The 11624-nt window shown below is 34.9% G+C and overlaps 1 protein-coding gene across 1 annotated transcript; it reads left to right on the top strand.

Annotated features, from left to right (window-relative positions):
* The first annotated feature begins 5816 nt into the window (after positions 1-5816).
* Positions 5817-10790, top strand: kazald2 (Kazal-type serine peptidase inhibitor domain 2). The gene is made up of 4 exons (XM_066719697.1): positions 5817-6678; positions 7709-7869; positions 8350-8497; positions 9817-10790. The coding sequence occupies exons 1-4, from the start codon at positions 6210-6212 to the stop codon at positions 9918-9920; spliced, it is 882 nt and encodes a 293-aa protein (XP_066575794.1). The 5' UTR covers positions 5817-6209; the 3' UTR covers positions 9921-10790.
* Positions 10791-11624: the final 834 nt, after the last annotated feature.

Here is an 11624-nt window from a genome sequence, read left to right as displayed (position 1 = left end):
ATGTAGGTGAGAAACTAATGGGTAAAGTTTAATGTGGGTTCCTACATTACTCTGCTAGACTTTCAAGCCTCTTGAAACATTCATGTTATTTATGTTTAGAAGACGCATCACTTCAGAGCATCCAGTATATTGTTTCCCGCTACCATATCCAAATGGGAATCCTGATGAGAAAACACTTAAAATGAATTATGTACAGTGTTTTTAATTATTCAGCTTGAGGTATGAATAGGCGGTGACTTTTGGGAAGCAAGTCTGATGTCATTTCCTTGCTCTTCCTTTTTTGCTTAATGCTGCAGTGTCACATAGACTTAATTTGAAAGGAAAACAACAGAATCCCATTACTGATTTTTGTATGCTGTATGCTGTTTTCTCACTAATAGACATCCATTTTCAAATTATATGCACACACACACACACACACACACACACACTCTCTCTCTCGAACACACACACACACACACAAACACACAGATATGAAATGTGGATGACAAATTGATTAAATGAGATATATGATTGTGTAATGGTAAGCTATTCTTGTGGGTGGATAAAGGATTCCCATTAAATAAGTACATTCTATAAATAGAAATAGTACAACACCAACATATGTTCACACCCATCCAGTAATGTATTAATCAATTACATACTTTCAATGTTTATTAATCACTGATTGCTTAGTGTGTAAAGTAAAGATTACAAATAAATGGTTTGAGTTCATATAGGGTGTGCCAATACATGCACTCCTAAAGCAATTACATTGACTGGAATCTTTGCTACTGACTAGAATGAATGGTTGTTCGATAAACTTCAAAATATACTTAATGCATAGATAATTATGCATTCATTAAAATATCATAAACAGTTTTATTAAGTGATTAGTGAAAAATATTGATTTAAACAAATGGTGCCAATACTTTAGTCTGTCACTGTGATTAGCATTGTGTTTTTTACATGGCTGATCAGTCTGGTGAGCTCCGAGTATCTATGTAGCCACCAGCTATGAAACATGGTGACCTTGCGCTCAGTACTCATGCATCACTGATGGAAGGCATTACACCCCTTATACAGTTCTCAATCATTCTTTATTACTAAATCAGTTTCTGATTTTTTTTAACAGGGTTTTGGCAATGACAGAACAAATTTTCCATCTTTAACTTGAAAGGTTAGATGTTCCAGGTAAATGATGACATCTGAGAGATAAAGAGGTAAACAGCAATATAAGTGTCTTAAAAGGGTTTATGTTCTCCTTATGCTGCAATAAATCATCTTCTTTATATTATCAGACCCACTATGAAAGCTCCCAAAGGTGGAGTATATTCCTCCCCAGTTAGCACTTACCATAATACAATGAGCATTCAAACCGTAATACCCTTTTATTGCTTTTAACATCTACTGCTTTGAATTATCTCCACGTATGACTTCCTCTCTCTAGTGATGTAATAAAATAATTGCCATTTTCGAGGCTCCGTGATGGCTACCTCATAATTCTGTTTTCAAGGGGAACATTCCTTTTGGAGAATGGATGCCTGGATGGCAATTTTCTCCTTTTGTCTTCTTGTGTATGGTTATTAAATGATCTTGTTTTCCCAGCATAAGGGGCCCATTTCATACAGAAAGTCAATCCTTTAAAAGAAAATGCCATCGATCTTAATGGGATTGTGCTTCCTTTCCTTTAAAAGAGAACACAGCTAAAACTGACAACATTGGAGGAAAATAAAAACATCTTAAGGACATTCTCCAGAGATTTGGGTCAGAAAGTGGGGAGTGATGTCCATATAACTACATAAATACAGCAGTTCATTGGGCATTAAGAACAACGACCGATTTGCTTGAATGGTTTATATGATGTTGAGATTATTCCATGTCATTGCATTTCAAAGCTAATTTAGGAATCAATGATTTATATGTTTTAAAAAGATGTCATATTAACCTTCAAGAGACAATGTATAATGTATTTCTGTTGATTGTTTGGAAGTGTTGAATATGAAATATGAAAGCTCTGTAGATTGCAAGTCATATACCTTAACTCAGAGGTGGGTGATTTCAGTTCATTGTCAGGGATAAGGCCATATGGCATTCTAATTTCTATTCATTCCATGCTCTAAACTAGGTAGCCTGTCTAACTGACTTGCCTGGTATTTCTTTACAACCAGCATCACATCACAATAGAGAAAAGTGATGTGTAATATGCAAATCAGCCAGGCATGCAGGCCTTCGATGAAATGTTGGGGAATATGCATACACAGGACTGCACAAGTGTTAAACTATTTCTCCATGCTGATTATTTAATCATTTGTTTAACCTTATTTGTCCAAAGTGTATTTCAAACATTATTGATCCTCAGAAATATTGTTAGAAACAAATTATGTTTAAACTAATTCCTTTCCGACATTTAAATAGGTTGCCGTCTTAACATTATAAAATCATACACTATCGCTAAAAATAAAACCATGTCTCAGGTATTTACAGTTTTGTTTGTTTGGAACACAATTTTCATGTGGTTGGGTGTGATTTCCGCCGGTCTATTGTCATCCACATGAGTACTTGATATTGACCATATCCATTTCTGTGGCAATTTTTTTCCGTCCAGAAACTGCATTCTATCGAGCTGTTTTTCTAAACGTGAATGCGCATCAGTTCTTCTTGAATAGAAAATCACACATGGTATCTCGGCCTGATTTAGTTCTTACATAAGAAAGGAATTTTTCAAAGAGATGATTTGATTTTCATCCAGTCTGAAGAGAAGAGCTTTACCATTTCCCGTGATTATAAGGCTGGATTTATGAATGAAGGTCATGCATCTGAGGCATAATAGTGAAAATGGGTGAAATTTCTTGTCATTGTGCCATCTTGCTCATTTTTAAATAGTATGACAGGCTGATGAGATTTATGTTATGTAGGCCCCAATGTGCTTAAGGCATCTTAAATCACCACTGCTGTTAAATATGTATATTATGTACACGATGGTCACACAAAGAAACAGAATCTCAGAAATCTTTCAGTTCTCTGAAAATAAGTTAAGAAAAAGAAAATGATACTGACCAGTAAAACTAAATCCAAATTTATGTTTCAAAATTAAATAGATTTTCTACTTTTAAATACTCTTTCTGGTAACCAGTTTTAATTTAATGTAACACATCTCCCAAATACCAGAAACCTACTGTATCTATTTGTTTTATTACATCAAGGAAAACAAAAGACTCCAGTTATCAGTCTATGCAATAATTACAGTATCTAATGGAGTGATTTTGACTTGCTGGGGACAATTCAAATAACTGTGATTAATTAACAAATTAATGAGAAGGTGTTTCTCTGAATAATTGCTCCCAGGTCTAATAGAAGTTAATATGAAGTAAAACAAATAAACTGAAGCCTAAATATGGATTTAATGGTTTGGTGGTTTTCACTCTCTGAGAAGAAAATTATTTAAAGGTAACTTTATAACCTAGAGGTGAAGTCTGACAATTTTTAGAGATTGAGATTAAATACAAAGAAGTACATGACAAGAAGAAGTTTTTTTCGGGGTGGGGGGGGGGGGGGTTAACAGAAAAGACTCTACATGAGGCTAAATCTGGAAAGGTAGTTATTCCCTTCTGTGAGTCAGTGTGGGAGGGCATGTAATCAGGCACTCACAGAGGTCAAGTTGTAACAGCGTTCAAACTACATGCACTGTATTTAACAGAAGTGTGCACATTCCTCAGTGGTAGTTAGAAGTGTAACTTTTCATTGTTCATTACTAATAGATTTAGTCCCAGTGTAAACGTTAAAACAAAACCCAACTTTACCAACTAGTGAAAAAACTGTTTATACTTGGAAAACTCTTATTTTTGGTAATATTTGGATGTAGCATTTAATAACTACAATTTTACTGTTTTACACCAGTTCTGATTTCAGAATATAATATTTTTACTTTGCACCATCATTTAGAAAAAAAATTGTAAACACCTACATACTTTTTAGGACCTTATATGTCACCAAGTCACTTCAAAATTGTAAAGGAAACTAATTGAGAGAATAATAAATTACAGTATCCAATAACACTTTACACCAGTTAAATTAAGTGAGACATTTCATATTAAAAAACTTAATACAGCATGCATATTTATTAACATCCAGGAGCAATATTTACAATTAAAAAATAAATAATCAATGACAATTCAGGTTAATTGCATACCATGATGGTAAAAATAGCGAATGGGTTTAATTTACACTTACAAGTCTAGGCATCATTTGTAATAGAAACCAACCCACTTTATATTTAAGTGACAATTAAGTTAAAAAGAAGCTTATAAAAGATAAGACTCGTTCCCTGCACTGATAATGTGACAGAATGCCTTGGGGTTGAAGTAGGAACTGAGTGTTCTCAAGCTATTATCACATCTGGGTTAACAGAGTAGCCAATATACTATAATTACTTGTCTGGCATCCCACAGTTACTAATAGCTGGAGTTACTAGACAAACACTGGACAGGAATTAGTCATGAACTAGACATCACTGTTGCCTTACTCAGTAATTTATTCTTAATACATGGGTGAGAGCACAGCCTTTTTGGAAGTAATACATATACTTCTGTGCAGCACAGCCCATAAAAAAGTAGTTATGAAAAATATATATTATTTTTTCCTCTCTCTTTTAAGACTAAAATTAAGATTTTTTTTTCTGCTCCGTAGATTGCAATATCACAGAATATTAAATTGCTATAAGGCTTAAGCACTATTAAATCACCACACAGCAAACATTTTCAGCTTGAGTAATAAGTCATTTGAAATAAATAATGTTTTCAGATGTGGTTGAAATACTGATGCTGAGGATTGCTCCCAGTGGATGCTTATCCTTAAAATATACTTCAGGTCTTCAGCACTTCTGAGTGACCAGCTGATGACTGGAGTGTTCATGGTTGCATTCCAAAGTATTTATTCTCTGCCACCTGCTTTTAGGGATCATGACTCCCTTTCTTCCTTGCTGACTGGCTCTCATAACATTGACTGCATTTAAAATCACATTCTGACAACACACAGCTTTTAAAGTGAGTGAAAAAAGACAAAAGGATAAATAAAAAGGCATGTTCAGTCTCTGTTTTGCCACAACTTCCAACAGATCCCCTGCTGTGTATGTAACACTTACATAGTGGACCTATGTTTGCGTGGGTGTGTGGGAATGTTTGGGTGGAGCAGATTGCCAAGAGGATAATAAGTGCCAACGGTGAACAGAATGTATAGATTTGACATCACTTTTAAAATGATACTTTATGTCCATATATGTCAAATAATGTTTTGTAAGTATGACCCATTGCCACTTAAATCTACCATTAAAGTTACATTATTTCTAATTGGTCCCTTGCATTGGTTCCATGCATTTAGTGGCACAGATATGGGCTCAACCACACACTCTTGGGGAAAAAACACTAGAAAGTAGAAGTTCTCCTCTGTTACATCAGTGCATCTATGGGGAACTTGGGGACTTCTTTATTTGCAAAAGCAGTACAAACAGCAAAGTAATGTAATGGTCCAATCTTATAGTTTACACGTCAAGACATGTTTCATATAAATATCTAATGAGCCTTACTGCTGATACATTTGACCCTTAGTACAGCATATGTTCATTATATGCCCAGATTTTCATATTTTTTCATATTGTTAACACATTGTGTTGAAGATATTTTGTTTGTTAATGCTGACCACAGGCAATGCAAGAGGAGTGGCTTCATCTGGCTTAGAAAACAAAAGAAAAGTTTAGGACAAGCAAGCATTGGGTGTCAGAGATACTTAACTCCACCCAGATTGTAATACCGTGGATGCTCCTGCAATTTAAACCACAGATAATCAAGCTGAACAGCTTTTTTTTACCTCTTTTGCTTCATCTCCCACCCCCCTCTGATTCTGATCCAGGTAATGGGGAAAAAAGCAGTAAATTAGCAGCTTCTCTTAACAGTACCAATTTGTTTTGTTGTTTTGTTCCCTTTAAATTGCAGGAAAAGCTAACAGAAGAACTGAACTTGGATTTGAAGGATTTTTTTTTTAGAAGTGAATAATCTTTTCTAAGGCAGCCTGAAGTAAACAAACTTCAAAAAGCGCATGCACACACTCATACACAACAACTGATTATATATTCTATGTATAAATGCGTCTTTACTTATACACATTCTCTTAAGAAATAATACAACCGAGAAAAAATCAGCGGTAAAATATCACATCATATTTTTGTCACAGCCATGGATAGCAGGATATTTTTGCTAAGCCTGATAGCTGCAGCATTTGCACACAGCCTTCCCCTGCAAAGGCCGACACACCTGGACTGGAAACAGCTAATTGACAGTGGCAAAGCCTGTAAAGAGTGTCATCCTCAGCAGTGCTTCTTGCCACTGGGATGCCCTGCAGGCAGAGTGAGAGACTGCTGTGGCTGCTGCTGGGAGTGTGGCAACAGCGAGCGACAGCATTGCGACCTCGACCCTTCCAGTAACTTCTATGGAAAGTGTGGAGAGGGCCTGGAGTGCCAGGTCCTGGAAGAGGATGTCAAATCTGGAGACATTCCTGAGCGACACTGTGTCTGCAGCAGCCAAGAGATCATCTGTGGCTCTGATGGCAAAACCTATGAGAATATTTGCCAGTTCAGAGATGCCCACTATCGATCAAGGGAGGCAGGAGACTTGACTGTTGCCCACAATGGGCCTTGCAGAGCAGGTAAGTGAACTTTGATGTATGGTGTATGTGATATAAGTTTAATGTTTATGCATTTAAAATTATATTGAATTATACTTTGGGGTGTCTGCAGGGAGAAGTGATTGCAAAGCTTTACAATTTCTAAACTAACCAGTCATTGAGGAGTAAATTCCATTACTCCACAAACAACAACATTTTAACATATGGATGTACTGTAGTTTATATTTATTTTTGTATTGCCCCTTTCATATTGCAATGTGATTATTATATGCATACCATATCATTATTTTAAGCATCCTTTGATGAGAGCATTACACTGTGTCATTACACTGTGGAAACAGGAAATTAACAATGCAGTGATACAGTAAAGGTAAATACCTCAAAGTAAATCTCATCATAGAGCTTGCACTTAAACTGTTAATTTAGAGTTCTTAATATGTTCATGCATACAAACACACACACACAGTGAGGGCCATGAGGATATTCTGTTTTCTTTTAAAAATCAATATACAATTCCAGACTCAATTAAATAGAAAGATAGAATATAGAAGCTCCTCCCACCAATTACACTGCTATCAGCTTCTGAAAAGACAATGTTTACTTACTATTTTTTCTTACATTAATCAACACGGAAAACAGGAGTGTTTGCAAAGACAAAGCTTTGTTTTGAATGCATGTTTTTTGCAAACAAACTTTTAATAGGTTAGACAAAAGGCTTATTTTTTCCAAGTGATGGCTAGGGTTCACTCACAGCTGGAGCCTAATCACTACACTAAGAGTGCAAATTAGGTATCTGTTTATCTTTAGGAGAAGATATGTGTGAATTAGATTATTTCTTCTCTTTGGGTTATCATACTCTAGATATCTATTAGCTTAGAAAACATTTAGCATAGGCTTTTTGTATGTAAAATATATATTTTTATGTGTATAATGTATTTTGGTTTACATTGACTTTAAAGTGTAATACTATAAAAACGATAACGTATTTTAAAAAATAGGTTACATTATATTGCACTGTGTTCCATTATGCTATATACATTCTTTTTTGCAGAACCGTTTATTGCAGTCTCTCCTCATGATGTTCTAAACATGGAAGGAAGTGACATCATCTTCGGCTGTGAAGTTTTCTCTTATCCAATGGCGTTTATTGAGTGGAGGAAAGAAGGAAACAGCATTTTCTTGCCAGCAGATGACTCCCACATTGCTGTGCAGGTATGTACACAAAATAAAGTTAAAGTTGATCTAAACATATAATGTTAAACAAAAAAGGGGTGGTGCACACATTGCTTGTCACTCACTGTGATTTTCTAAATGTAAAAAATAGGTTTGATTCTGATTATATTGAATTGTGCTACCAGACTTTTCTATACAATTGTTAACTCATGTCACATTTAACTTGTAAACCACCTACATATATACATACATATGTACATATAGTTTTAATATGTGTTGTAGACATTTATTTAAATATATTATATTTATATGTTTATTTTATATGTAGTTATTTAAATATATGCTCTTTTAATCATGGAAATACATTTTTTAAAGGTTAACGTATTATTGGAAACCTAGGTTTCATGTGTTTTGAAAAAGGTAATGATATATTATGTGAAAGAAGAAACATCCAGCAGACTGCTGTGAGGTAACAGGGGTCAGTGAGCATGCTATTTTCAGCTTCTTTGTAATTATTAGGCTCGTGGTGGACCCCAGTGCTTTGAACTCACAGGCTGGCTCCAGATACAGAATATACAAAAGGAGGATGAAGGGGTGTACACGTGCTTGGCCAAAAATGAGTTTGGAGAGGTGTCTGCCTCTGCAAGATTGCAGGTTGTTGAAAGAGGTATGTCAGATGCTCTTGGAAGGAGGCCATTGTCAACAAAATGACAGACATTAAGATTTTTATGGCTCTGAAAAAAATAAAATATTTATAATTCTTAAAGTTGAGAAAATTCTCACAAATAAATAAATACAAAAATAAATGTAACAATACATTTACTGACAAATATTTGAAAAACACATACACAAACACATACCATAAGGATAATAGAGATCTAGAGTTGACCTGATGTGTCTCTGAAGTGTTTGATTTCTAAATGCAATACATTTATTACTGTACTGTGCATACATACTCATTCACTCCTGTTTATAGTGTTCATGGGTGTTTTTCTGTGAGGAAGACAGATCTTGATCCACTGCTCGTACAAGATTACAAAATCAATCCAAAAATAAGAGCTTCACTTGAGAAATATATCTTAAAAGATGGTAAAAGATCTGTGAGGAACTGAAAATGTCATAACAGAACTTATCTTATTTAAAAAAAAAAGTGCCTAGGAGAGTTCAGGGAGAGAGAGAGATTACAGGACAATAAGTTTGGTATCAGTTGGAAGCTAAAAAAAGTCAATATCAATACAAATGCTTATTGATCTTGTTATCAGTAACGTCCATCTCTGTGCTGCCATAGGTGAACTTGGAATTCCGAGAAATTTCACAGAGTCGAGATAACCTTAATGTGTCTTGTGCTTTTTATGCAAGACAAGAAATGCATTAGTGATGACAGAGAGTCCGACCAGATTGAACCTGATGTTAGATTAACCATGTTGATTCCTGTATTATGTGGCAGCCCAGCATGATAACTGTCTGAGTCTGATTCCTGCTATCTGTTATCATGTCCAGTTGTAAATCTGACTCTTTGCAGAATAGTGTCCTGATTGAATTGTATGAAGGATTTAGGTATTTTCCCGGAACCTGTCTTATTCGTTTTCTATATGAATTAATAGATTTCCACTGGGAACAAAAGGAACATAAGGAGCAAAATTGTCCCTTGCTGCAAGAGGCATTTAAGTTTTGTAAATGTCCTTTACCATATGAGTTTTTTGTTGTTGACTGTTTTAAAATATTATCTAACATATTTAAGTATTTAATCACATCTTTCTTTCTATAAACGTTTCTTGCATCATACTAAAAATACCGCAACAGTTTTACCAACTATAAAACTGTTTCAGGAGCATAAAGACTTAGGGTAGCTGAGTTGCAAGAATTTCATTTTGTATATTACAATTTTGAATGATTTTATTTTTGATCACAAAAAGTTTTGTTTATTTGGGATTTCATTTTTTCTTAAATAGGTATTTGAAACTTGTATCGTTCTTGCTTTTGTAGATTCTCCACTAGCACATCAATTACAACCCTTCAAAACTGGAGTTTTTGACATCTCAGATGACGATGAAGACAGTGATGGTTTATCCAGTGGATATATATATTGAAATGTAACATTTGCATTATTAGCATTTGCAGTAGAGACTTTTACCCATAATTCTGTGGATTTTTAGATAATATACTTCCAAGAGATAGCATAAACATAAACATACATTTTTGCATACATTTTTATACATGTATTTTAAATTGCTGTTGTGTTTAATGTCAAGACATACCCAATTGTATACTGTAAATAAAACAGCAGTGCTTGACTTTTATATAGAATGTTTGTTTCTTACTCTTTAATTTTACTTTTTCTTTTTTTTATTTCTTGGACAATGGGTCATAGTGGTTTCATTTGATTTGTAGTCACCCACATGTTTTACATTTTCAAAAATATTGCAATTATTTTGTTTTGTAAACGTAGATTATGCAAACTTGTCCATTTATATATATATGACATTGTGCTGGGCTGGGCAGGTGACTACATCTCCCAGATACCCCAGGAGGTGAACCAGGAAGTGGAAAACACATGACCTGCAGGACTATTCTCATTGACTAGCTCCTGTTTAGAAGCTTTGTTTGTTGGGGGAAGCAGGTGGAGCTTGGAGGTGGTGGAGAGAAAGAGAGCCAAAGGAAGGAAGGAAGGAAGGAGAGAGAGAGAGAGAGAGAGAGAGAGAGAGAGAGAGAGAGAGAACAGAACACAGCTGGTAACAAACTCTGGCATGAACTTTGACTATTCTTTGGATGACGGACTGTGGCTTGGCTGCAAATCAACTTGTTTGTCTTTGTTAGTTATTTGTGTAGTTAGGGATCTGTGTCCACACTTAGTTTAGGCTCACCATTGACCTAGGGTTTTGTTTAAGTTTTCTGTCTGTCTACTTTGTTTGTGCACTGTAAATAAACTACAACTTTATGTGTAAACATATTGCACAGAAGCATTCTGTTTGCCTGATTTGTCGTTTTATTTATATCCCATCTGAATCATAATTGTTTTAAATAATTATTCAAAGTTCTCATTGCCAATGGTACAAATTTGGTACAGTTGGTCCAAATCTATGATTCAAGATAAACTTGTTCAAAACATAAATGTATGAATAAATAAGTTGCAAGAACATATATTTTGCTGGGAGAGTAAAGAAAGTGTGATGTATACTACATTGACATGCTTTTGGAGTCATTAAAGCATCTGTCATACTTGAAAAACACATTATATGACAGCTGAGATAGAAAGAGATAGAAAGTAATCTATTGCATTATATGAAACTTGCATATAAGTTGTGATGTCTTCGCCCTGAAAATGCCTTAACTCACGACCAGATGTTTCACTTTTTGCTTTGGATTGCATTCCAGCTTAATCAGTTCAATTTAACCGTTACCCAATCCCCTGACACACCTGTTCCCAGTCCACAGTTTGTATGCATGATTGCCTGACCTCTTGTCTGTCCCTTTGGACCACACCTTCTCTCCATGGCTCCTGTCACTTGCCCATGATCCCTTGCCTGTTTGACCATTCTACTTCGCTCCGCACCCGGGTCCTCTCATCCTGTCGACTCCCCGTTGTCACACAAGTTCAGTTTTCAATTTTAATATATAACATTTGTATAAAAACAACAACTGAAACCTGTATGTTTGAACTATTTCATAAATCCTAGAAACATAATTATCATTATGTAGTTGTATTGTGGTGTTAAATAATGTGTAAATAAAAGTATTCATTCTTTAAAAAGAGTAGAAAGAAAACAAAAATACTCTTATCCAAATAACTCCAA

The sequence above is a fragment of the Amia ocellicauda genome, chromosome 13 (genome assembly GCF_036373705.1).
Source record: "Amia ocellicauda isolate fAmiCal2 chromosome 13, fAmiCal2.hap1, whole genome shotgun sequence".
In the NCBI taxonomy this organism is placed as follows: Eukaryota; Metazoa; Chordata; class Actinopteri; order Amiiformes; family Amiidae; genus Amia; species Amia ocellicauda.
Note: the sequence above shows the minus strand (reverse complement) of the source record. Positions and strands in the feature narration are given on the sequence as shown.

Excerpts from the sequence above, each read along its gene's own strand:
- kazald2 (XM_066719697.1), top strand. The coding sequence starts at position 6,210 with ATGGATAGCAGGATATTTTTGCTAAGCCTGATAGCTGCAGCATTTGCA. Across the intron at positions 6,679-7,708 it reads CAATGGGCCTTGCAGAGCAG|AACCGTTTATTGCAGTCTCT; the intron begins GTAAGTGAACTT and ends TCTTTTTTGCAG. Across the intron at positions 8,498-9,816 it reads ATTGCAGGTTGTTGAAAGAG|ATTCTCCACTAGCACATCAA; the intron begins GTATGTCAGATG and ends TTGCTTTTGTAG.